Source organism: Ambystoma mexicanum, chromosome 1p (genome assembly GCF_040938575.1).
Source record: "Ambystoma mexicanum isolate Mex_15411 chromosome 1p, UKY_AmexF1_1, whole genome shotgun sequence".
NCBI classification, from domain to species: Eukaryota; Metazoa; Chordata; class Amphibia; order Caudata; family Ambystomatidae; genus Ambystoma; species Ambystoma mexicanum.
Genome location: NC_090921.1, coordinates 672,122,920 through 672,150,661, shown reverse-complemented (window position 1 = coordinate 672,150,661; position 27,742 = coordinate 672,122,920). Strand labels below are relative to the sequence as shown.

The window sequence follows — 27,742 nt, the reverse complement described above, 5'->3', positions numbered from 1 at the left end:
CCACCTCCTGTGGTTGTGCATGTGTGTACTGCTATGTATTCTTGTAATCATGAGTATATGAATCCATGCCAGACCCCAAGCTGGAGAAGGAACAAGTTACTTAAATGTAACTGTTGTTCTCCAGCATGGGTCTGGTATGGATTCACATGCGAACCCTCCCGCCTACCACTCTGCGACTCTTCTCTTGGTCCTACTGCCACTTTATGTGCTACTAAATCTGAAGATGGCTCCCAGAGGAGGGGCTTAGGTAGAGGGCAGTGATTGGCTGGGGGCAGTATGACCCAGAGGCCAGTGATTGGTTATTAGGAGAAAGACAGTTCAGAAACAAAACTGAAACAGATTTTTTCTTTCACCGAGGATTCCCAGCCTTCAGACGGGGAATATTCATGAGCATGTGAATCCATGCCAGACCCATGCTGGAGAACAACAGTTACAGGTAAGTAACTTGTTCCTTATTCTAAGCTATTGGATATTTTGCTTGCCACCCAAAATATGGACATAGGGTGTTATATAAAACATGCCAAAGCCAAGCAGAATAGAAGAAAGGCAGATAGGAGAATTTCAATTTTAATGCACACAGCTTTATTCAGTTTATTATTGGTTAATGTCCAATGGAATTTAAGGAACTTTTCATGTTCAGTGCTAGTACCCACATGGAGGATCCCCGCCCCCTTTTTGTAAAAGGTAACACATGTTTTTGCCTTTTTTCAGGCCCGCATTGTGGGAGAAAAGGGCTTAATTTTAGAAAGTTGCCAGGCTGCCGTTGGCAAGCACCCATGTTTGTGCTGTTGCGTTGCTGGTCGATTTAAGGTGCACGCTTTTTAATATATGGTTACTACGTACGGAGTGTGCACAGGAAAAGCCTGGTATCGGGTGTTGTGTAAATGACATTTGTATCACGTGCTAGTGTGAAATTTTTTCATATCGGTGCCTTATGTTAACATAATTCCTATTAGAGTCCTTAGCTAAGAGTCAGTCACTTATACTATATCCTGCCAGAAATGTCTTTTGATTTTAGTATGTCCCATATGTCATCAAAAACGCTTTCTTTTGTCGTCCAAATTCTTCCGTGTGCCACAATTTTCTTTTTTTAGTTTGGGCTATTAGTGGCAGCAACAACTATAAGCCAAAACTATTCCATTAGTGTACAGATAGAGAAAAATGGCCTATGAGGGTAGACACAAAGCTTGAAGCTGTGGTTATTTGCCAACACATTAACTGCCCATGGCCATGCTCACCCTATGGCCATTCCCACCCATTTCCTGCCCCTCCCCGCTGAAAACATTGCCTCTCTTTAATCAAACCTTACTATCAAACTTTGCACCCTGAATGCCTGCCAATTGTTTTCCAAATCAGTCGTTTTACAGTTAATAGAGTAATTGGTGCTGTAAACAGACTACTGCTATAATAAAAATACCTAAACCAGGTCTGCCTTCAGCCATTCGATTTATAAGTATTATGTGTGCCATTCACTAAAGCACTGTTAATAAGGTTTATCCCTTCCTTTGAGCTAGATGATATATGATGATAATCCATCTTTTACAATTAACGATCTATAACAGCCACTGTAAATCATAATGAAATAGGCAGGGTATCTTTGATACTGCACTCGAAGAGGCCCGATGTAAACCTATTATGGAATATACAATATATAGAGCAAGTCTACAAGGGGAGCCTGTTCTATTGCACCTAAAAATACTATGACTCTAGATCCCATAGCAGCCTAGCTTTCACGCTTGAAATACGGTATAAAAAACCTGTCTATATTTTCGCTTAAGGTATCCGGTCCAGAATTAGCATATGAGGATAGCATGTCTTCTTCACACAAACGACCAGATCACACAGAAAGATCAAAGATAAGCTCCACCTGAGCTTAAGAGGTATGTATAAGTGCACCAATTCGGTGGACAACTGCCACAGGCAGGGCTATACATCAGCACACTTTAGAATGCAGCTGCGACTCCGACAAATTAGGTCTAGCTGGACAGGTAACGGCATCGCCCTTACACCAGACTTGCCTCAACAACTGCAATTAGAATACAGCGACAACCTACAACAATTTTCCTTCTAGCTCGACATGCATCGTTTCTCCTGCACTAGCGCTCGGCACCTCCCTCAGCACCCATCCACTTGCCTGACCTTGTTGGTTGCTTACTGGATCCTAGCCAGCCCACCTAACTCCCAATCTTGGCAAAAAAACACACACACACTTTAAGCTTTTTACCAAGAATGTTCCCATACCTGAACTCCGCAGGGCTTTCCTAACACAAACCATGTTGAGGCCATAGAAACGGGAAAAGGTGCTACATAAATGACAACTACAATACAATACAATACTCAACACTACCCCTCTCTACCCCTAACACCCACTCTACCCCCTTTGTTCCCCCACCCACCCACCGTACCGACTCTCATCCTTCCACACACACTCTCGCTTTATTTCTTACTCTCTCTAACCCTGTCGCTCATATTTCCTGTTACTCATCATGGATGCCACCCTCTACCAATGGTATCCTCCCCTGCTCTATTCCCCTTCTCATACTATTGCACACTTACACCCCTTATGGCATCCTCCTTTGAAACTTTGCACTCTCCTCCTTTCACCCTGATGCCTATAAACGCAATATGCAAATAGCACTAAACACCCATACTATTGGCATTGCCAATGCTTGTCTTGTTTGCAGTCAGTACTAGTGACAAGTGTACCAGTAATATTTGTTCATTTATTTATTTTTCAATAGTCCTTGGATTGGAGTATATTGGTACTTCTTGATGAAAAGCAGAACATTCTCATGGTTCGCTCATACAATGTCATACATAAAATTCGTAAACAGGTTGAACCATTTCAAGTCCAGTGACTCGCCCCGTCACACTTTACCTTCAAAAATTATACCAGTACAGCCATTTCTATTCCTTGATCAAAAGGAGAAATACAACCTGAAAATGGAAATTCAGATAATGTTAACTAAAGAAAAATCCTTTGTTTCTTGAAGGCAGCTATGCTGCTGCTGAGTTCTAAAATGTGGTGCAGTGATAATTATCAGTAACATTTTCTGCTTCTGAGTTAGAGATCACTGAGCACTTATTAACAGCTTTTCAGTTTATTTTATGTTCTGCAAATTAGATTTTGACGTTTTTCACTGGCCTCTGGCTTTTGAAAACATGGATGTCTTCAAATATTAGTTTTTACTTACTCATTCTTCAGTTACTACAGCAGCAAGGGCTTGCCTCAGCACTATTTGAAATATGGTTCTTGACCTCAAGAGCCTCGCTGGCGATATAATTTGCGTTGAGTGATCACTTAATGTTGAGGTGTTGCTTCAGGCACATGTTGTAAGGAGTAGGTCAGATTTGACATTGAGGCACTCACCATAAAGTTCAGTTTTGTTGATATCTGCGCCTGTGGAAACAAACCCAACATCAGAGGAGGCAAATTGCATAGCCACATCCGTTTCTGTGATTCCAGTTTATATGGATTAGGGACTGCAGATAGTAAACCAGTGAAACATAATTTCAATTGTTCAATTCTGAAACATAAAGATTGAGAGCAAAACCACCAGCAAGAAATGTCTATCTTTAACGTGCTACCAATCGACTGATTACGACTAGGATTACAAGTAAATAAGCCTTCCTAGTTAACAATGGTTTATTCTTTTGCAAAAACACGTTTAATTAGTATTCGCATTCACAACGCTAAAAATAGGCATTACAGATTTTACTAACAAGACTTTGCTAAGAAATTCAACAGTTATGAATCAGGCTATTGAATAATATATATTTTTTTTGTTGTACTGTGAAGCTGTCGAAAGAAAATTGGCGTTGACATGGCGACTGCCCAGATGCAAAGGAATGCTGTGGTATGTTAATATCCATGGTTTTAATGTTTCCCCCAATAATGTCAGTTGCCTTGCGTCTAGTTTATTTTCATAATTAATCAGTGAACTTAATGCATAGCAGGTAAAGCCGAAGCTTTCGGTTTATCTTTAAACATCACCTGTGTGCACTTTTCGTGCTTCTTTCTGTCATGATATTACTTCCACCTACTATTCTGCTTGTAAGTGTGATTGCTTCCAAAGTTACCTTATTTGTTTCATTAAGTCTTAATGTTCAAGAAACTATTACTAACTAGTCCTATATTACGTGCACCTTTAGGGAGTAAGTTGTTAATATATTTTAATCAGCATTTCATGTGGTTTTTCATATAAAGTGCCCTGGTTTCATGTTTTCTGTGTTATTTGGGCTATTCTCGCTTCCCGTAGCAAAGAGCACAGGAGAAGTAGCAGGGGACTTGGTATGCTCCACCTACAGGAGGAGTGTGTATGAAGCTGAGGAGTTTGGGGAATTATTCCTGTCAAGAGGCCCCTGCGAGATAGTGGCTGGTGGGCAGGCCATAATTGTATACATGTATCCCGGTGTGGCACGGAAAGGAAGCTCTTGGGAGATCCAGAGAGAGCAGACCGGCACTTGGCTTCTGGAGGGGACAGCCTTCTAGATGTCCATGTTCCCGGCTGGCCTGACTTATTCTCCCCAATCCTGGGTTGAGAGTTTGGGCCCGGCTGGAGGCAAGGCATTTAAGTTGGGAGGAGTGAGCCTCCTCCGCTGGTGCTGCTCTGCTAGAGCACAGCCCGTAGCTCCATTATGAGTGACGGCATGGTTTGCTGTCGCTGAGGTAGGAGGAGGAAAGCAAGGGAAAGGAACAAACAATATTGAACTGTTTAGAAGTAAACACTGCAGCAATGCACAGGCGGACAGTGGCTTGTGTGCATTATTTTTTTCTGCCGAGAGTGAAGGGGATGAGCGAACAATATTGAACTGTTCAGAATTAAACTCACTCACCGGCAACGCACAGGCGGGCTGTGGCTTGTGTATATTCTTTTTCTGTCAGAGTAAAAGGGAACGAGTGAACAAAACAATATTGACCTGTTTAGAAGTAAACACACTCGCCGGCAATGCACAGGTGGGCAGTGGCTGGTGCATTCTTTTTCTGTCAGAGTAAAGGGGAACGAGCAAACAATATTGAACTGTTTAGAAGTGAACACACACGCCGGCAACGTACAGGCAGCAGTGGCTGGTGTGCATTCTTTTTTTTCTGTCAGAGTGAAGGGGAACGAGCTAACAATATTGAACTGTTTAGAAGTAAACACACTCACCGGCAGCGCACAGGCGGGCAGTGGCTTCTGTACATTCTTTTTTCTGTCAGAGTAAAGGGGAACGAGCAAACAATATTGAACTGTTTAGAAGTAAACACACTCACCAGCGACGCGCAGGCAGTGGCTTGTATACATTCTTTTTTTTCTGTCAGAGTAAAGGGGAACGAGTGAACAATATTGAACTATTTAGAAGTGAACTCACTCACTGGCAACGCACAGGTGGGCTGGAGCCAGGGTTCAGTTTTCCTAGGGAGCAGTCACATGCCCCTTTGGTTCTTTGTTCCTCCTACCGCCCCACCCCCGGGTGGCTGCAGAGGCAGGCAATGTTCCGTTAAGTGTAGTGGTTTAGTCACTACGGGTTGTAGTGTTCTCGGTGCCCCCTTAGGGGAGGTTTTGCTGTACTTGCTTTTCACTGGGGAAAAAGGGGGGGGGGTCAGGTTATGTAAATGCTTTAGGTAGGAGAAGTCAGGACTCTGCCCGATTCAAGTGTTAATAGTTAATTATCTATTTAACAGAGGGGAATTGACTCCCAGGTGACCCAATCTCTGATATGCAATCATTTATGTTTGTTAGGCAGAAACCTGTGCAGTTCCCTTAGGGACCACTGCAAAAGATTTAAGACTACAGGTGTTGGCAGTAAACCCACTTAGTAGCAGTCTGCACCACCCAGATTTACCTGGCAGCTGTGGCTGAGCAGTCAGACTTCTCTCAAGAAGAGTTAGGCAGTATGCAAAGTATACACAATAGGTACTCAGATACAATAATACAAGCAAACACTGACCAGAGCTTTGGTATCAAAGTATATCATTATTTATTTAAAAACACAGTTTGAAACACTCCAGCACTCTTATTGTAAAATATTCTAAACACAGTTACTATTATAATATATACACCCCTTTTTCCTGATCAGATAAGTCACAGTAAAACACCACTTATTTTCATACAGAGGTGAGCGCTTAACTAGATTACACTCCAATAAGTTTGTAAAAAAGGGAGGGAAAAAGACAGAATATGGAAAGGTACACCACTCTAAAATTCAGGAACACTATAAGCAAGGCAGAAGAGCAAAAGTCACTGGTGAGCCAAAGTCCAAAGGCTGGGCCCACTCTTAGAGAGAGCAGAGCACAAATGCGCCCAAGATCACACAGTTACACTAGGCTTAGAAAGTCTTGCAGAGGGTTCAAAAAGAGTTTAGAGAGGCTTAGGAAAGTTTAGCCAGGGTGTCCCAGGCTAACCCAGGTTCGAAAGCCGGGGGCTAAATCTACCCCGTACAGTCGGTAGCAAGGGAAGCCAGACGGGACACGGTACCTTAAGTGGGAAGGATCCTCCAGCGGTGGCAGTTGTTCTTGGTAGTGGGTGCAAGTTGCGTTGTCGTCCAGGGGAAGAGAAGATCTCGACTTGGAGGAAAGATGAAGGTCGTTGCACTACCAGGGCAGAAACCAGCTGCGGAGTTTTCCGGTTAAAGTTGGTACCTTTGTTTCGCGGTCGTGGTAAAACGTGGTATCCCGGTTGCCAGGGTGCTTGGCACAGGCAAGGCGGCCACGAGGTACGTCGGGAAGGCGAAAAGACGGTGAAACTGGTTTTCCCCACCAGTCAAAGGAAGAAGACTCTCCGGCGGGAGATCTTCTCTGTCGTTGGGAAAAGTGGTGAGGCAGTCCAGCAGGGCTCCACCGGTGGTGGTGTCGTGGCAGGTCGGCTCAGCTTCTCCCTCATCGGATTCTTAGGTCCTGTGGCTACTTCTGAAGTTCCAGTCCCCAAAGCCCTGCTTTTATGCAGCAAACCCCCATTCACTCAGCCTAGCTGTCACTCAAACATGCTAAGTGGTGAGCCGGCTGGCTCACCACTTGGGCCAATCAGGATGGAGTGCGACTTGAATTGCCTAGGCAACTCAGTCCAGGGTGCCTAAATTCCCCTCCACCCCTCCTAAGTACCCCAGACAGAGTGGCACCACTTTGGAGGGCTTCTGTGGAGAAGCCCGCCAAAAAGTGGAACAAAGGGCTCGACTTGGGTTGGAGTCACAGAAGAGAACACAAACGCCATTTTAGAATCAAGTTTTGGTAAAAAATACCAACCGGAGAATTAATATTATTTAAATAAACCGGCGGTATGTTCGAGGCTACCGTAAATAAATAAAGGTAGTAGCCTAAACAATGGGAAATCCCATAGGAAAATATTCGCGGTTGAATATAAAAAGTAGTATCCACTGCCACCAGCCAAAACTCGATCAGGGGGGATGGAGACGTGCCCCCTCGACTAACAGATCCTGGGGCAATCGAATTGCCCCAGCCAGTACGTCCACAATATGATGGTTTGTACTGGTTCTGTTCAGAATTTAACACTAGTAAAGTCAATGGTGACTTTACATGCCCTGGGAGACAGTAGTCAGTCCCAGGGTATGGAGTCTATACTGGGGGGTCACTATGACACCCCTGTGTCACTGCACTGAGGGTGCTGTGTAACACATATCACAAAAACACATGAAGCCCTATGGGGTAAAAGACCCCATAGCCCATTAAACACATCTAGATCCAAAGAAACACACTCAAATCATGTCCAAGAGTGAGGGTAAAAGAGTCTCACTCTTGGCAGGAGAAAAAAATAAACCCCAAAAATCCAGCAAAGCTGCTGGGGCACTCACTAGGTTAGAAAATTCAGCCTAAACAGACAATTCTCCCTAACAATGTTACAATTGTGAACTGACTGATTTAAGTTTTTTCAAGTGTTAATAATTAACTTTCGAGTGGATTGTGTCCTCCAACGTATTTCTCATCTTAGATGTATTCCATCCTGCTTTCCTGCTCTTCGGAAATTTTTTCGGCAGAGTGCGCTGTGCGTCGATGTCGTCAAGTCGATGGTCCCTCAAAGGCCTCCATCGAGGGTGACGTCATCGGGTGTAAGTAGCACGTGCGGCGCCCGTTGGCCTCAGTTCTGTTTTTCCGCAGTATACGGTGCTTCGGACATTCGGCGCGCCTCGAGGTCTGTGAGAAGATATATAATAACGAAATATATCCTCGTCATCGACGCCGACCACGACCCCGAAATCGGGATTCAAAAAGTGCAAATCATGCGGGTCAAAAATGTCGATCACGGACCCGCATCGAGAGTGTTTCTGGTGCCTCGGAGAAGGCCACGACATGGAGGCCTGTACGAAGTGTCAGGCGATGACGGGGAAGGCCTTGCGAGAGAGGAGAGGAAAGCTACAGGTAGGTTGAAAAAACGATCGAAAAACCGATCGAAAAACCTCTAGCGTCGAGTCGAGATCCCGTGAGGAGAATTCTCCTCGACGCGAAAGGCATCGATTGAGGACCCGTAGCGATTCCCATCGCTCGTCGTCTTCGTCAAAAAGATCGAAGAAACGTCGCCACAGGTCTCCCTCCACCTCGTCGTCAGACGAGTCTCCAAAAAAGATGAAATGCCCCACGAAACATTCGTCTACCTAAGAGTGGGAAGCATTCAGGGTCAAAATGATGGAGGTGTTTGAAAAAGCAAAGCCTCGGTCCACGCCTTCTTCGGAAGCCGGCCGGGAGCGTCATCGCTCCAACACTCGCACGCCCTCGAGCCCGGGTGATCGAAAAAGGAAGGATAGGGAACCTTCCAGGACGCCGAGTGAAAAATGCTCGAGTCGACCGCTCGAGGTCATCGACGCCGTCCGACACCCATCATACCTCGAAGTGAAAATCTTCGAAGGTAGCCTCGACGCCCTCGAAGCAGACACTGTCGACGACCACGGTGTCGTCGATGCCGTTGTCGACGCTGAAACCCTTGGCGCCAAAGGCTCCAGCCAAGCCAGGGAAGCCAGAAAAAGAGAAGGATAAGGTTACAAAACCTGTATTGTCCTCAGAGCCAGGTACTAGACCTCTTCCTCCTCCTCTCCCAGAGAAGGTTTTCAAGCCTCTCCCCAGAAAGGAGTTTTTCAAATCCCTGACCTCAATTTTTGAGGAACAGGAGAGATCCGATGAGGAGAATGTACTTTTTGGGCTGGAATATGGCACCCCAAATGTCCCAGAATGCTTGATTTCAGAAGAAAGCAGAATGAGGGACTTGGTGGAATCATTACACAATGCAAGTGGCATTGACACATCTCCTGAAAACGACTTTGGCAGACCAGAACCAGGAGAGCATGCCAGTCCATCATACCGTCAATTAATGACAAAGGTAGTAGCTTACTTAGGATGGGCTAAACCATCAGCCCAATTCATCCAGGATGATTTAACAGATATATCGAACCATGGTCCCACTGAAGACCCAGTACTACCCTTTCATGTAGCCCTGCAAAATAGGGTGGCCAAGAATTGGGAAACTCTGGATTCTATTCCTCCGGTAAATAAATCCCTCACCTCAAAATACCGCCCCGGCCATTAGCGACCCCGGCTATCTGTCCAAACACCCAACTCCCGAGAGTCTGGTCATACAGGCAGCCACAGCTTCTAACAAACTTGCATACCCGTCTATCCCTCCAGACAGGGACGATAAGCGTGTGGATGGTTGGGCACGAAAGGTATTTTCAGCCAGTAGCATGGCATTAAAATCTGCCAACTCCACATGTGCCTTGAAAATTTTTTCGTACACTCTTTGGGAGTGCATTGCAATGGCGGCGGAGCACATACCAGAAGGGGAAGAAAGGGAAGGGTTCCTAGCCATCGTTAGAGATAGAAAGGAAGCCATGTAGGAATCCCTTTAATCTGGACTGGACACTGCAGATAGTGTAAGCAGGTCCATGGGCACTAGCACGGTAATGCGCAAATTTGCGTGGTTACGGAAGTCGGGTTTCGCACCGGACGTACAGAACCGCCTTCTGAACATGCCTTTTGATGGGTCTTACCTTTTTGGCAACAAGGCTGACGAGAGCCTTGAGAGGTTGCAGACCTCAAAAGCAGCTGCCAAATCTTTAGGAGCTGCTATTAGGCAACCCCAGCCTTTTCGTGCGCAAGGACACTCACGGCGGGGACGATCCTATCGTTACTACACCTCATATGGAAAGGCGAGAGGAATGGCCAGTCAAAGGGGCCAGAAAAAGGCCACTCGTGGTGGACGAGGAAAACGTGCTAAACCAGCTCCAGCTGCAGCCTCTCTGCTATCAGCGGCTGCAACATCCGCCACAAAACTGCTTTGAGGACTTGCATCACAAAACACCTGTAGGGGGCAGGCTGTCACAGCATCTGCAAGAATGGCGAGCCATTACTTCAGATGTTTGGGCTCTAGAAATAATAGCCCAAGGTTACTGTCTTCCTTTTCTAACACAACCTCAAAGCAATCCACCAGGGAGACACCAGTTGAAGTCTTCAAACCCGCTCCTACAGCAGGAAGTTTTAACCCTGCTGGAGAAAGGTGCTATAGAACCAGTACCTGCAGCGGAGAGGAACAAGGAATGGTACTCCCTGTATTTTTTGATCCCCAAAAAGGACGGAGAACTGAGACCCATCTTGGACTTATGAAACTTGAACAAGTTCCTCAGAAAGGACAAGTTTAAGATGGTTACCCTTTCTCAGATCCTTCAGGCCCTTCAACATCAGGACTGGTTGGTGTCATTGGACCTCCAGGATGCTTATTTTCATGTGCCGATTCATCTCAAACACAGAAAATACCTGAGGTTCGTAGTTGGCGACACACATTATCAGTTTCGAGTCTTGCCTTTCGGGTTGACCTCCGCCTGAGGGTCTTCACCAAGTTAATGGTAGTGGTGGCAGCGCACCTCAGGAGAGGGGGGATTCATGTCTACCCCTACCTGGACGATTGGTTGATCAGAGCGCGTTCTGCCGAGCAAGCACTGGATCATCTGAAAGTCACCTGCCACTTCCTCCACAAACTGGGCTTCTCCCTCAATTTCAAGAAGTCACAGATGACACCTTCCCAACAGCTTCAGTACATAGGAGCTGTATTAGACACGTCCTTGGGAAAGAGCTCGCCTCCCAAGTCGAGGGCTCAAGACATTCTTCAGATGGTTTCCAAATTCCAAAATGCCCAAAATCTCCAGGCTTACGACTTTTTAAGGTTGCTCGGCCTCGTGGCATCCTGCATCTTTCTGGTGCCAGAGGCACGCTTGAGGATGAGATCCCTTCAATGGGCCCTAAAGACTCAGTGGTCCCAGTTCTCGGTTCAAATGACGGATCTTCTTCAGATTCCGAACAAGGTCAGACAAAACCTTCTATGGTGGACCTGTACAGAGAACATCCTAAAAGGAGAACCTTTTTGGCAACCATGGCCGGAGATCACAGTAGTGACGGACGCCTCACTCCTGGGGTGGGGAGCTCATGCCAACGATTTGACAATCAACGGTCATTGGTCGCCATCGGAGTCCAAACTACATATCAACCTTTTAGAGCTGAGGGAAATCAGACTAGCACTGAAGGCCTTCCTGCCATCTGTCAGGGGAAAGAATGTCCTGATAATGACGGACAACACAGTGGCCATGAACTACCTAAACAAAAGAGGAGGTGTGGGGTCACTACCCCTGTGCAGAGAGGAAATGTAGCTCTTGTATTGGGCGATTCATGAAGGAATCTCTTTAACGGCAATTCATCTAGCTGGGGAAGAGAATATGACGGCAGATGCTCTGAGCATGCAGAGCACGGTATCCCACGAATGGGAACTGGCTCAGGAAGTCATTCAAGAGATCTTCGCCCTTTGGGGAACCCCTCAAGTAGACCTGTTTGCAACCGGAATCAACCGAAAATGCGAAAGGTATTGCTCAAGTTAATTTCCCCCGAGAGGAGCCCTGGGGGACACGTTCGTGGTGGAGTGGAATTTCCCACTATTGTACGCGTTCCCTCCGATTCCCGTCATTCCTCAGGTCATCAGGAGGCTGAGAAGGTTTCGGAGCCGCATGATCCTAATTGCCCCGGATTGGGCCAGGAGAACGTGGTACCCGGACCTTCTAGACATGTCTATCTGTCCTCCAGTACGTCTTCCTCAGAGAGAGAACTCTCAAATGGAGGGTCAGGTTCTCAATCCAGAGGTCAAAAGGCTCAACCTTCATGCTTGGTATCTGAAAGGCTGAGATACAGGGATTGGAACCTTCCAGATGACGTTATGGAGGTGTTGCTTTCGGCAAGCAGGCCAGCAACAAAGTCCGTATACCGTTGCCGTTGGAAAATGTTTTGCAACTGGTGCAGAGAAAAGAATGTCGATCCTTTCCTATGTTCTATTCCGGAAGTATTATCTTTTCTTCTGACCCTAGCACATAGAGGTCTGAATATCGGAACAATAAAAGGTTACCTTGCGGTGCTTTCCATTTTCAAGCGCTCATCTGAAGAATGCTCCTACTTCAAAATTCCTTTGATAATACAATTCTTAAAAGAACTCACTAATGTGTTTCCTCCTCACCCATTTCAAGTACCGATCTGGGTTCTAAATTTAGTCCTAAAATTCTTAATGTGTGCTCCTTTTGAGCCTATGAACACGTGTCCATTAAGATTACTAACGTGAAAAACAGCCTTCTTAGTTGCTCTAACATCAGCAAGAAGAGTGAGCGAATTGCAGGCACTGTTTTCTGGGCCACCCTATACTGTGTTCCATAAGGACAGAGTTGTGTTGAGGGTAAAACCATAATTTCTACCGAAAGTAATATCTGATTTTCATTTAAGTCAGAAAATTGTCTTACCCGCATTCTATCCTCCACCCCATCCTTCGAAAGAGGAGGAAAGATTACACAGGTTTGATCCGAAAAGAGCTTTAAGCTTTTACATCTCTAGACTTTCCAGAGTTAGAGTGGACAACCAGCTTTTTATAGGTTACACAGGAAGGAAACTGGGTCAATCGGTGACAAAACAAACAATTTCACGCTGGATTGTGCTTTGCATTTCAGAATGCTACAGACTAGCTCAAAAAGACCCTCCAGAAGGGTTAAGGGCTCATTCCACCAGAGGCATCGCCTCCTCCACGGCCCTTCAAAGAGGTGTTCCTATAAGATCCATTTGCGAAGCAGCAACTTGGTCTTCGCTACACACCTTCTCAAAATTCTATAACCTGGATGCTTCCCAGTCTAGGGAGCTAACTTTTGGAAAAGCAGTACTATACTCAGCCATCTAAAAGTATCGAAAAATCTACCCCGTCCCCCAGAGGAATTGTCCATACTGCTTTGGGAGCCTATCTAAGATGAGGAATACGTTGGAGGACACAATCCACTCGAAGAACAAGTTACTTACCAACTGGTAACGTTCTTTCGATTGGATGTTCCTCCACCGTATTCCTCATCGCCCTCCCGGCCTACCCCTCTGTAGATTTTTCCGGGTTATTGCCATCTCAAATCTCGCAAGGCTCATACCTGTCTGCCGGCACAACCTACACAGTACAAGATCAAAGATAAAAAGGGGAAAAACAGACCTGAGGTCAACGGGCGCCGCGCGTGCTACTTATACACCCGATGACGTCACCCTTGACGGATGCCTTCGAGGGACCATCGACACGACGACATCGACGCATGGCGCCCTCTGCCGAAAAAAAAATTCAGAAGAGCAGCAAAGCTGGATGGAATACATCTAAAATGAGGAATACGTTGGAGGAACATCCAATCGAAAGAACGTTACCAGTTGGTAAGTAACTTGTTTGTCTATTTACCAGAGGGGAATTGACTCATTCCCAGGTGACCCAATCTATGATATGCAACCATTAATGTTACAAATGTGAACTGACTGATTTAACAGTGTTTCAAGTGTTAATAATTTATTATCTATTTACCAGAGGGGAATTGACTCACTCCCAGGTGACCCAATCTATGATATGCAACCATTTGTGTTACAACTGTGAACTGATTGATTGAACAATGTGTCAAGTGTTATTAATTTGTTCTTTATTTACCAGATGGGAATTGACTCACTCCCAGGTGACCCAATTTATGATATTCACCCATTAATGGTACAAATGTGAACTGATTGATTTAACTGTGTGTCAAGCGTTAATCATTACATATTTATTTACCAGAGGTGAATGGACCCACTCCCATGTGACCCAATTTATGATATTCAACCATTTATGTTATAAATGTGAATTGAATGGTTTTAACAGTGATTCAAGTGGTAATCATTAATTATTTATTTACCAGAGGTGAATTGACTCACTCCCAGGTGACCTAATGTATGATGCTCCACCATTTATGTAACAAATGTGAACTGGCTGTCTTATCCTGAACGTTAGCAACCTTTTCATGTAACAATTGCTATTTGAACCACATTTGGCCTATATAAAGCAAGCTATCAAGCTGGTAAACTGAAGATAAGCCTGTGACTGATTTATTTACACTTGGTGCGCCCTCACCAAGGTTAGCAACCACGTCTAACATATCTCATAGAAAAGGGCCCATGCTGCCCAGAGCCCACTATTCTCACTGTGGGCAGGCCATGGTCATTGTAAGAGAGCCCACTCATCCTTTGGGATATCATTTCACACATGTGTGCAGTAAGGTGTGAGTATCCCATTCTCAGGACTCCTACAGGTTGCAGCACGTGCCACTTTTCAGATATCTTATTGAGTAACACTTTACTCTAACTTTGGAGGCACTGCTGAGATCCCATGGGGGTCATTCACACACAGTCAAGGCAGGGGAACTATTTCATTCATTTAGTGGATAATTTTACACAGACGCAAAGATGGCACATGAGTATGTGATACACTGGATACAAGCTGAAGGGCTTAGCCCCGAAGCCTGTTTCGTAATAGGCGAGGTCCCTTTACACATTACCACAGATGAAGTACTAGCCATGACTGGTACCTTAGAGCCCATTATGGGTAAGGTTAAAAAGTGTGGGACGTATACCTGGTCAAGGCCCCAAATGTTATATGCTATGTTATGGTGGAGTTTCTGTTGCAGGTAAACTCTTGCCCAAGGAGATTCAAGGCGGGGAACTTGTAATTACCTGGCCGGCCTGGAGCTTAGATGCTTGGCCCGGGGTACCTCCACGCTCAGAGGACACTGCGCCCACTAAAGAGGCCATTGTCATCGCTACTGCAGTGGCTGAAGCAGTGAAAGTCACCATGCAGCGACAATGCCTGCCACCCTTCCTTAGTGAACATGGGGCCTATAACCGCCTAAGACCTTTTTCCGGAGAACAATCCGTGCCTAAAGGAGGGTATGAACTGTGGGTGGATCTCACACAGCTCCTGCTACAAGACTGGAAAGTGTCCGACCAAGAAAAAAGGTGACGAGTGATAGAGACTTTGCGCTTACCTGCACTACAAACGATACATTCCCTCTGAACACTGAGTCCAGACCCAACTTCTCTGCAAGTGATGAGCGCACTGGAAGGGGCGTTTGGCACTACTGAACTGGGGGAAAGCATAATGATGAGATTCCATGCTACCTCTCTTAAGCCAGGAGAGAGACTGTCTGACTGCCTCGTGAGGATTGAACAGATTCTACGCTTGACGCACCGTAGGGGAGGAGTAGAGACTACACAACTGCATAGGTGCCGATTGAAACAGATACTCAGAGGAGCCAAAGAAGCTGCCATACCCATTTTGCAACTAAGACTGGGTGAGAAATTGGATACCCTTCCCGCTTATGAAGAACTATTAAGGTCAATACGGGTGCTGGAAGCGGGTGACATTAATATCCAGAGCAACCCTGTCTAAGGCAGGAGCCCAGTACCCAACCATACTTCTCCCCTGCAGAAACAAATTGAGGAGCTGCAACAATTGGTAAAGAAAATACAGGCCCAGCTGTTAATCAGGGACAGTTCGAATGCAAATCAGCAGCGAGGCAGAGAAGCGTTTCCTCCCTCTCGTGATCGAGAACAACTGATGTTTGGACAGGCTCAGGAGCCTCGAGACTACGTCACCCAATCATCTGCACCCTTACCCCGCTGGAGATTTTGTCATAGATTTGGGGATGAAAGCCACTATAGATAGGAATACAAGACTCAGAGCTAGATTAGCCAAAATCCACGAGCCACTCGCCCGTTCCATGCTGTTAGGTAAGATTTCCACAGGGCTGGTAAATCTTCCTTGCCTGGTTCAACTCCGGAACTTTTTGCTTTTCTAGTGAGATATTTTCCATTAATACCTCAGTGAGTGGGAACCTTTTTCCACACTCACCTGTCTTTAACTCTTTTTATGGGTGTCATTTTTAAGACTCTCCATAGTGTCTTTTTAAAGTTATCATGTCTAACAACTTATTGGCAATAAGTGCCTGTTGTTGCTGGGTTGCCCTAGGGGCTCCCCCTGGGTTGCCCTAGGGGCTCCCCCTTTAACTTTCTTGTGCTAACCTTGAGTGAACTACAGTTCCCAAGGGTGGAAAGGATCTTTGGATCCCTTTTACATTTTATTCTGTGAAACCAGCACACCCCACCTTATGTGGAGTGCTGGGGAGATACAATGTATCCCCTTTCACATTTAAACTGTAACAATTCTGTTACAGTGACAAGCTTACCTTTAATGGCTGGTGGCAGTGATACCTTTTACTAATTTGGTGCACCTTTACCGCGTGCTGTAATCACAGCTGCAGTAAAGGCACCTAAGGGTGCTCATTTTTACCAAAATGGCCCCTGTCTTCTTTTTCTGCCATTTCAGTGTTTCTTGTCGTTTCTTGTTCCTTCCCCTGACATACAGGGCGGGAAGATCCTTTGTTTGAGTTTTGTCTTTGGCGGGAGTCCCCTGGACACCCCGCCCAGGCTCCAGTCAGTCTGTAAGCACAGGAAGTGGGGGAGGGGTCCCAAACTTCCCCCTCCTTTGTCTTAGGTCTTCTTTCAACTGGGCCAAATCCCAGTGGGGGGTTGGCTGTCCTGATTGGACAGCCAAACGCCCCTTTCTTGTAAAATGCGGGGAGAGAATGCAGAGGTTGTGTTGCAGTTCCTGATAAATACTGGAAACCTGGAAGCTGAAGTCATGTCGACCACTGGAACAGAAAACCGAAGAGGATGACGAAGGAAAAGCGGCGGGAATGATTTCCAGCGGCCGGAGAGCCTGCTTTGTAACCGGAGCCTGCTGCAGCCCTTCCTTCCGATCGACCTGGGGTCTCCGAAAAAGACGACCCGAACCCAGAGCCTGGTGGGACCCACTAGACTCAAGACGACCTGCATTTTGAGCCATCCCACGGGTTGCTGCGACCTTGCGTTCTTGCAATACCCCAATACCCTGGGACCTCCTGCCACTGTGCGGTGCACGGTCTTCCGAATTCCGAATCTCGCTGAAACTTTGTGGGCATCCTGGTCTATCTCCAGAGGCACGAATCGAGTCCAAAAAGTCCCCTCACAAGAGTGCTGGACCTTTTATACGACGAGAATTCAACCGCGATTTTCTGTCTTCTTCTGTGCTCCTTGAAAAGGCGCCAAACCCGCAGAACCGCATTCAGCCGCGAGAGAAATCTTGCCTAGAGCCTTCTTCATCGATCCCTGCTGCAAAGTCCCTTCTGAGGTCTTGTGTTCAGTCTCCAGGACAAGGAATCCAGTGACCGGGTATTTGGCTGCAGTCCCTGAAGTTCTCCTGCTGCAATCTCTTCTTCATTGCTGAGGTACTGTGTTGGCTTGGGTATATACTTACCTTAAGCCTGTTGAGATTTCTTTGTAGTCCTGGGGTGTTTTCTGTGATTGGGAGGTCCCTCGTCCAGTACACCCAGTCCCACTGCTAGAATCCTGCTGGGGTGCCTTCTGTGAAGCCCCTGGACCATCTTCTAACCCTAGGAGTAAAAGTACTCACTTGTTTGCCAGTTTTCCTCAGGAAACTCTGACTTTTGCTACTAAAGAACTTATTCTAACACTGCCTGTTGGTCACTAGTCCTTGTGACCCCCCCTTCTGCCACTGAGAACACTCATGCTCTAAGGGAAAAGACTTTGAAGGGATTGGGACTTCTGCCTAGAAAATAATTCAAGTGTTTTTACTTACTTGTAAAGAGTTGGTTGGTAACTGTAATTCTAAGAGTGAACAGTTACAAAAGTTCTTACTGATCTTGGATGTGTGATGCACTATTCTTAAAAGTATGGTTAACATCTTTCCTTCCTTAGCCACTGTTTTGCCAGTCTAAAAGAAAGTAGATGTGAAGGTATTTTACTCTCCTGGGATTAGGTTGTCCCTCTTTACAAAAGTAATGTGTTGGTTTCACCAGATTATTCCTGAAGGGTAATTGTATGAGTGTCCTCCAACTGTTGGTATCACTAGGTTAGTCCTGCTAGGATAACTGTATGAGTGTTCCCCAACTGGGTCTTGCTTCCCCTGACTTGCTGCTAGCCTGTCTTTAATAAGTCTACATTAGGTTGTTGCCTACCTAGAATACCTATTCAGTAAAGTGTGACATTGGGTTTTACTTTCCCCTTCATTGTGAAGTTAAAATAAGTGGGTTTTACTTACCTTGTGTTAGCTGTGTGCCATCCAAAACAAGTTACAAGAGTTATTGCTTACCTCAATCTGGGGTTCCCTGATTCCCAAAGCATCTGTAATTGTACATTAGATCCATAGGTATTGCTCACCTGGTATAACTGTGTGTTATGACAAAAGTAGTTATAGGTTTTTACTGCACCTAGAATAAGTGTTTCACTATTCACCAAAAGTATATTGTCCAGTTGACTGTTTATGTGACTTGTTCCAAGAGTCACTGTACAACTGGAAGGGCCTACTGTCCTTGTATTACCAAAAGTAATCTAAAAGTAACCATTGGTCTTTTACTCCCAAAGAATAGGCTTGGCCTATACTAAATGTGTATAACAAGGTTTTGACTTCCCTAGAACTACTGTTAGGTGTTCCAAATAAGGTCTATACTTGGGTCTGTGTACTTTCAAGTATAGTGTTGTGTTATATTGTGATTTCATATAATGTTTCATTATTTACTTAACCCCTAGATTTATCTGGGCCTACTTGTATTTAAATAAATCCTTTATTTTTATAATACATAGTGTTTCAGTGTTTCTTTGGATCATTTGTATTACAATTTTCACTTGTACTGTATCTACTGCCCTCTCTCCCTCCTAAGATAAGCCTGGCTGCTCTGCCTACGCTACCATGTACTCAGGTGGTACAGTCTTATACTAAGAGTGGAGTCTTGCACTGCCTCAGTTGAATGGTTTTACTAGGCCCTTAACTGGACTTCAGAAAAACTGTCCTAACACTGTTGGCATGCGCTGGGATCAAGGTGGATTGCATTACATTGATTATTGATATACTTTGTGTCCAAAGGAAACCATCCAGTATGTTTGGTTTAGCCAAGGTAACGTGTACTTATTGTATTTAACACAAGAACCAACACCATGGCCTGGTTTAGGCCTGAGGACTCCTCTTATGCTGCAATAGAACATTTGGTCATAATGTGTATAGAGAAGGGCCTCAATTGTGAAGGAAGTAAGCTTGAATTCTCCAGCATGGGGTCTGGCATGGATTCACATGCTCAAGAATATTCCCCGTCGTCAGGCTGGGAATCCTCGGTAAAGAAAAAACCAGTATCAGTTTCGTTTCTGATCTGTCTTTCGTAGTAATAACCAATCACTGGTCTCTGCGTCATACTGACCACAGCCAATGACTGCCCTCTACCTAAGCACCGCCTCTGGCAGCCATCTTCAGATTTTTACCGCACGTTCATGTGTTGGGATCCTCGTGCTATTGCTCTCGAGCGTTAGTGCTATTTTTTCGCGCTTTTTCACAAAAACTTCGATTCTTTCGGTCAAAAGAGCCTCAAGCTCCACCGATCCTACATCCGATCAACGGGGACCCGTGTCGGATTCATCTGTGCCCCTCAAGGGTGAAGATTTCGTCGAGCTACACTTCGGAGGACTCCAGAAGCTTCTCAGGCCCGGTCTCGGAGATGGCCCAGGAGAAGGGAAGCTCGACGCCCGGAAAGCTGTTCAGGGCCTGCCCTGGATGCCAGCTGCAGAACGTCTTCAAGGAGGACGAACACTCTTTCTGCCTTTACTGCCTTCATGGGGACAAGACGCACGTGGAGAAGGACTGTGCGTTTTGCGGCAACATGTCGGAACGGACCATGAAGGACCGCCATCAACGTCTCGCCAGCTGGCTGGAGGGTAAGAGCCCGTCTGGCGAGAAGAGGAAGAAATCTGAGCGGTCTTCTAAGACCTTTGAGGGCGCCCCGGCGACGGGGGCCCAACATAAGGCCAAGCACCGCGAGTCCGCTGGCACCGGGAGCGCCGAACGGTCGGGCTCTACGGGCGCCAGGCAGGGCGCACCCTCCCCGGCACCATCAACCACGAGCCAACGCTCTGGGTCGGGTAAGAGGAAGGCCGAGCACCCGGCGAAGCTCCTGGAGAGACCCCGGTCGAGCTCTAAGGCAGAGGAGGAGCGTGGCAGTGCCCGCTCCCTCAAGGATAAGGCGGTGAGCGCACCTAAGGTGGTGAAGGCCTTGATCCATTCGACCAAGCCCTCTATCGAAACGGTCGCGGCGGCCCTGGCCCAGCCTGTGGAGGCTGCACCAGTGGTGGCGGCCTCGGGGCCCAGAATCTCCCTGCCTCCTCGGAGGGAGTCTTCTTTCGTGCCCATCGATAGGACCCCCGTGAAACCCTCCGTGGGGAAGAAGGGGGGGCAGGGCGTCGTCGTAGATTCGGCCTCAACCTCAGAAGAGGAACTGATCGAGGTCTTAAGCCACGGCCTAGGCGTGGAACAAGACCAGCCCGTCGGAATGGGCCCCGACGCAGGTGACGACGACGACATCGTCGAGGATACTGACGGGGCCCCTGCTCGCCCGTCGGATTCCCCTCTGCCAGCGCCGCAAGACAACTCAGCGGCCATTTTGTTGGCTATACAGTCCTTATGCTCCGAGATAAGGACGAGACTACCGTTACCGACGGAGGAACCTCTCCCGTCGGGGGATCCAGAACCGGGACCTTCTGGTGTTCCCCCTACCAAGAAAAGAAGGATTCATCCACCGCCTCCTTTTCAACCGTCGCGCCCCGTCCAGCCCTCCTCCCCGTCCACCCGAGGGGATGATACGGGGACTGACACGGCAGCGACGGGTACGGACGACGAGGCATACGACGAGGATTTTCCGTCGTCGCCTCCCACCAGGGCTTCTCCGCCCGACGAGATTGGATCGTTCCACTCAATGATCGCCAGGGCATCCGAGCTTTTCCAACTCTGCCCTGAGGAGAAGAAAAAGGAAGGCTTCCTTTACCAACGGCGCGAGACCAAGAGGAAGACGGTCCTCGCAGTGCCTCTGTTGGACGACATTTGGGATGAGGGCCTTTCCCTCCTCAAGAACCCTTCCACGACGCCAGCGAAAAGAGACCGGTACGAGAAAAAGTACCGGGTCCCGGACTCGGCCCCCCTATGCCTCCGGGCGCAGCCTACCCCGGACTCCGTCGTCTCCGCGGCAGCCAGGAAGAAAGCGGGGGGGGGGTGCGGCCTCCACGTCGACTTCCCCGCCGGACGGCGAGGGAAAGAAATTGGATGCCATGGGACGCAGAGTCATCTCGTCGGCGGCGACGACGATTAAAGCGGCCAACGCCTTGGCTATCGTGGCCCGCTACGACAGGGAACTCTGGTACAAGATAGCTCCCCTGCTGGATTTTCTGCCGGACGACAAGAGGGCGGAGGCCCTTGAGATCCTGCAGGAAGGTGAGGTGGCCTCGGACCACGCCATCACCGTGGCGACGGACATCGCCGACACTGGGTTCCGCCAGATGGGCAACGGCGTTTGCCTTCGACGTCGCGGATGGCTCAAGGCTACGGACTTTCGGCAGGACGTCCAGACCAGGGTCCTGGACATGCCCTTCGACGGGAACAACCTGTTTGGGAAGACAGTGGACGATTCCCTTCAGGCCATCAAGGCGGATACTGAGACGGCCCGGGCCCTTGGAGTACTGCAGCAACGGCGGACGCCCTTTCGGAGCGGCGGAGGCAAGGGCGCCTCCAAAGGTTCCGGCGGCGGTTTCGCTTCCTACCGTCAAGCGGCCCGCTCGTCGTCGCAAGAGGCCTACAGAGGACGAGGCAAGTCTGGCGGACCCCGCCGTCGTCGCCAAGGAGGCCAAGGCGGCAAGGCCGCGTCCAAGCAGGATTGAACCGGCCGTGGGGTCGGGCCCCCACCGAAGCACCCCGGTGGGAGGCCGGCTGGCGGGCTTCGTCAGCGTGTGGGAGTCCATCTCCACCGACCGTTGGGTGCTGGACGCCCTGGCCCGGGGCCACGCGCTCGAGTTTCAAAGAAGGTGCCCGCGCGTCCCCCCCGTGGCCAGGAAAGAACTTCACGTCCCTCAACTTCTCCTGGAGGTAAAGGCGATGCTCAGAAAGGGCGCCATCGAACTCGTCCCAAAGAGGCTTCGGGGCTCCGGAGTCTACTCGCGTTACTTCCTCGTGAAGAAGAAGACGGGAGGATGGCGCCCCATCCTGGACCTGCGACGCCTGAACAAGTTCATCAAGGCGCAGAAGTTCCGGATGGTCACCCTCCAGCACGTCCTGGGTCAGCTGGAGGAAGGAGACTTCCTATCGTCGTTGGATTTGGAGGATGCCTACTTCCACATTCCCATCCTAAAGGGGCACCGAAAATTCCTCAGATTCGTGGTCTAAGGGCGTCATTACCAGTTCAAAGCCCTTCCCTTCGGACTGCGGTCGGCACCCAGGGTTTTCACCAAGTGCCTCGCACCGGTGGCGGCGCAGCTGCGCCGCGAGGGGATTCACGTCTACCCCTACCTGGACGACTGGCTCATCCGCGCCACGACGAGGGAGCTCGCCGTGGTCCACACGGCAAGGACCGTCCAACTCCTCACGGACCTGGGATTCTCCGTGAACTACGCCAAATCCCACCTGGTGCCCGCGCAAGTCGCACTGTTTCTGGGAGCGAGGCTCGACACAGTGTCCCTTCTGGCCTCCCCGTCGGAGGAGAGGACCAGGACCATCCTGGGCAAGGTGCAACGGATGTTGGTGGCCGACGCGGCCAAGGTGAGGTCCATCAAGTCCCTCCTCGGGATGATGTCTTCCTGCATCTACCTCATTCCCATGTGCAGGCTCCGGATGCGCCCGTTGCAAGAGTTCCTGGATGCGCGCTGGATCCAGACGACGGGCAGCTTCGAGGAAAGGATCAAGCTCGACGAGAGTTTCCGACGAGCGATACGGTGGTGGGGCACCCGCGCGCATCTGACGGCGGGCATGGACTTCCAGACCCCAACCCACCAGGTGACTGTGACCACGGATGCCTCCCTAGAAGGGTGGGGTGCGCACACCGAAAATCTGCACGCAAGGGGACTCTGGCTCCCGACGGAGAAGTCCCTGCATATCAACGTCCTGGAGCTCCGTGCAGTGTTTTGGGCCCTCAGGTCCTTCCTTCCGTCCCTCAAGGGCAAGGTGGTGAGGATCTTCACCGACAACACCACCACCATGTTTTACATCAGGAAACAGGGCGGAACCAGGTCCCCAGCGCTGTCCAAGGAGGCGCAGGACCTGTGGCATTGGGCCGTCGCCCAAGGGATTCTTCTGGTGCCGTTTCATCTGGCAGGGATAAAAAACACCATCGCCGACTCACTCAGCAGGGAGCTGCGCTCGTGCCACGAGTGGGAACTACGGCAGGATCTGGTGGATCGCCTCTTCCGACGGTGGGGCACACCCCAGATCGACCTGTTCGCGACGGCGACGAACACCAAGTGCCGGAGGTTCGCCAGCAGGTTTCCCCAGACGAGGAGCATGGGCGATGCTTTCTCGTTCCCCTGGGAGGGCCTGTTCCTCTACGCGTTCCCTCCCTTGCCTCTGCTAATCCGGCTCGTCAACCAGCTCAAGAGGTCACGGTGCAGGATGATCCTCGTCGCACCTGCGTGGCCGAGGCAGATATGGTTCCCGGACCTTCTGGACTTGTCGGCGTCCCCGCCAATCAAGCTGCCGGCGGACGCGGATCTACTCTCCAGGGAAGGAGGCGCCATCCTCCACCACGACCCGAAGTCGCTGAACTTGCAGGCCTGGCTCCTGCAGCGCTAGAGTTTGGAGGATACGACATACCGGCCGATTGCAGAGAGGTTCTTGCAAAGGCCAGGGCGTCCTCGACTCTTAAATGCTACGGACACAAATGGAAGAGGTTTTCTGTCTGGTGCCACGCACAGAAGATTAACCCTCTACGGATTACGGCTCCCCAAGTGCTGCCGTACCTGCTGACGCTGGCCAAAGCTGGTCTGGCACACGCGTCCATCAAGATTCATCTTGCTGCGATCTCCCGATACACCAGAACCACGGGCCGGACGTCCTTGTGGTCTCATCGTCTGGTGAAAGAGTTCATGAAGGGACTGTTCAGATCGTTCCCGCCGGTGAAGGCTCCGGCCCCGGCGTGGGAGCTCAACGTGGTGCTGACCAAACTCATGGGACCTCCGTTCGAGCCTCTGCACTCGGCCCCGTTGAAGTTTCTATCGTGGAAAACAGCTTTTCTCGTGGCCATCACCTCCGCACGACGAGTGGGAGAGATCCAGGCCCTTTCCTGCAAGGCCCCGTACTTGACTTTCCACGACACGAGGGTAGTGCTCAGGACGCACCCCTCCTTCATGCCCAAGGTACCGTCGGACTTTCATCTCAACGAACCCTTGGTGTTACCGGTGTTCTTCCCGTCGCCTTCGTCGCCGGCTGAGAGGACTTTGCACTCGCTGGATGTAGCTAGAGCGCTGAAGTTCTACGTGGACCGCACGAAAGGTTTTCGGAAGACGTCACAACTCTTTGTGAACTTTGGACCTGTCAATCAGGGGAAGGCTCTCTCGAAGGCTTCCATCTCCAGATGGCTCTCCGGCTGTATCATGTACTGTCACCGGTTGGCAAACCGACCGCTGCCTGGCCGTCCGAGAGCCCATTCCACCAGAGCGATCGCAGCTACCACGGCGTTCCTATCTGATGTGCCCCTGCTGGACATATGCAGGGCTGCTACGTGGAGGTCTACGCACACCTTCACGAAATTCTACTGCGTCGACCGGGATTCCAGGGAGGAGTCCAGGGTCGGCCAAGCAGTGCTGCGCAACCTGTTCGCCTGAGGTGAGCCTGGTGAGGAGGTAAGATGCTTAATGTTGAGTTGATGTGATGCTTAATGTTGAGCCTTTGCCACCTCCCGTGGTTGTGCATGTGTGTACTGCTATGTATTCTTTATTCATGAGCATGTGAATCCATGCCAGACCCCATGCTGGAGAAGGAACAAGTTACTTACCTGTAACTGTTGTTCTCCAGCATGGGTCTGGCATGGATTCACATGCGAACCCTCCCGCCTACCCCTCTGCGGCTCTTCACTTGGTCATACTGCCACTTCACGTGCTTCCAAATCTGAAGATGGCTGCCAGAGGCGGTGCTTAGGTAGAGGGCAGTCATTGGCTGTGGTCAGTATGACGCAGAGACCAGTGATTGGTTATTACTACGAAAGACAGATCAGAAACGAAACTGATACTGGTTTTTTCTTTACCGAGGATTCCCAGCCTGACGACGGGGAATATTCTTGAGCATGTGAATCCATGCCAGACCCATGCTGGAGAACAACAGTTACAGGTAAGTAACTTGTTCCTTATTACAAAGGTTAGGGGACCATATGCATGGTTCCAGTGAACCTGTGTCCACTTCTTACAATATTGCTGGGAGTGAGGATGATGAGGGTTCAGACAGCTGTCCAAACTCCTCAGAGGAGGAATATGAGGGTTCTGATGAGGAGGATGTTAGTTCACCCCCCTCTCCTTCTCCTGCCTCTACCTTACTGCCTACCATGTGCTCTGAGATATCTAAGGAACTGAATATAAGAAAATTCCTGTGGGAAAACAATATGAAGATGTGGGAATATGAGAAAAAGTATAACAGGTCTGTAGAAGACCATTTTCTGCACCCCTCTTCTTTTTCCAGGTTTTCTGTGTCTACAGCTTCCATGTTCCCAGAATTGGTGAGTCAGTATGATCTGAAGTGTGACATTGTTGTATGGCTGAAAAACTTTTGACCTCACTTGTAAAAGGTTTGGTCTGTGTGAGAGTGATAGAATACCCTGGGTTCTTTTTAGACTTCCCAAGAGGGACTACCATGTGCTCTTGGATTTACCTGAAGTAGAAATAGGTAACTGGGATAGGGTAAAAACAGCTCTCATGGATAGATATAAGAAAAAAGCTTCTACATATCTACACTCCTTAAGGGACTCTGAGAATAGGGGTAGGTCAAAAAGTGCTGTCTCCTCATCCCTTAAGAAATCTGTCAATACTGAGTATAGCAGAAAAGCTGTGGTCTTAGACTCAGCTGAGCCCCCTTGTAAAAAGGCTGATGCTCTTAACCTTAAAGTAAGAGAGGTCCCCTTAGGAGACCCCTCTTTAGAGATAAAAGGCATTAACTGCCACTCTGAAGGGCACTTGGGTGTAGCACCCATAACTTCAAATAGGGACAAAGCCCCTAGGCCCACAAAGCTAGAGGTCACTCCTGTGACCCCACCTTTAGCTGCTGCTAAGGTGATAGAGCCTCTTGAAAAACCACATGTAGTGGAAGCGGTTCAACTAGTTCCCAGAAACTTAAAAACTTCTGTCCTAGTACCCATATGGTGTAATACCATTAACCAGGTCACTGCTGTGACCCCACCTTCAGTTAACACTGAGTTTATAGAACCTCTTGAAAACCCACCTAGAGTGGAAGTGGTTAACCCTGTGGATAGAAACTTATATATTCCTGTCCAATCTATAACACTGTCTAAAAACTTTGTTGAACCTGACAAGAACCTTAGTGTTCATGTCACACACCCTGTGTGGTGTATGTCCTTTAGAATAAAGGCCCCTTCAGTTAAACCTGTAGTGGCTGAAACATTTGAAAACCCACTTACAGTAAAAATGGTTCCTAAAACTCTAAACATGGATACGCCTGAAAACCCACTTGCAGTGGAGGTGATCCAGATGGATGTAAAAAGCTTAGGTGTTTTTAACAACCCTAAGAGGGCAAGGAGTTTCCTTGACCCCAAGGTAGGAATTGAATTTTCTCCTTTAGTTCAGAATGCCCAGAATGTAACTTCTAGGCCTGAAAAACGGAACACCAAAAAGAGTTATAAGAAACCTAAGAGTAGCTTTCTTACTAGGCCTTCTAATAAAAAAGCCTGTGACTCCAACTACTCCTACAGGAGAGATGGATAGGTGTTCTGACAAGGCTAGGGTCTCTGTTTCAAGAGACCACTCTAAACCAGTAGGATCCTCTATAGCGAATCCTACTGTAAGTCCTAATGTTAGCAGGGCAACCTCTAACAAAGGCAAATCAAAATCTAGACTATTAGGGAAATGGGAGCACAAACCATGCTCTACCATTTCAGTTCCAATTCAAAAGTCTTTGACCCACACTACTTCTGAGGAAGGGGTGGATAGACAAGATGGAAACCTAACCAGGCCTTTGAGGACTGGTAAACCTCAAAGCTGGTGGAAATCCAGAAAAGATATGTCTAAGGCTAAACCCCTTGACATTGTGGGCTCTTCTGCTGAAGACCCCCTTGTAAATCCTAGAGTTAGAAGGGAAACCCCTAACCAAGGTAAAAACAGATCTAAGAGGAAGTGGAAGGATGTACAATGCTTTGCCACAACCCCTCCAACTAGGATACCTGAGACCCAACCTGCTCATGTGAGAGTGGTGGTGAGGAATCATGGAGACCCCTCTAGGTCTAAGGGATTTCTTTATAAGAACCCTTTTAAAAAGCCTATTGTAGGTTCAGAGGTTGTCACAACTTCTGAGGGACTGTTTAAACAGATCCCCTATACCTTAGACAAGAGTAAAGTGCC

The 27,742-nt window shown here is 48.4% G+C and overlaps 1 protein-coding gene across 1 annotated transcript in view; it reads left to right on the top strand.

Moving 5' to 3' along the window:
* The first annotated feature begins 3,802 nt into the window (after positions 1–3,802).
* The window catches only part of HORMAD1 (HORMA domain containing 1), a 2,731,278-nt gene continuing 2,707,338 nt past the window's right edge, over positions 3,803–27,742 (top strand). The window contains exon 1 of the mRNA XM_069642620.1: positions 3,803–3,857. Within this exon, the coding sequence (XP_069498721.1) occupies positions 3,825–3,857 (33 nt within the window). The 5' untranslated portion in view covers positions 3,803–3,824. The remainder of the gene's footprint in view (positions 3,858–27,742) is intronic.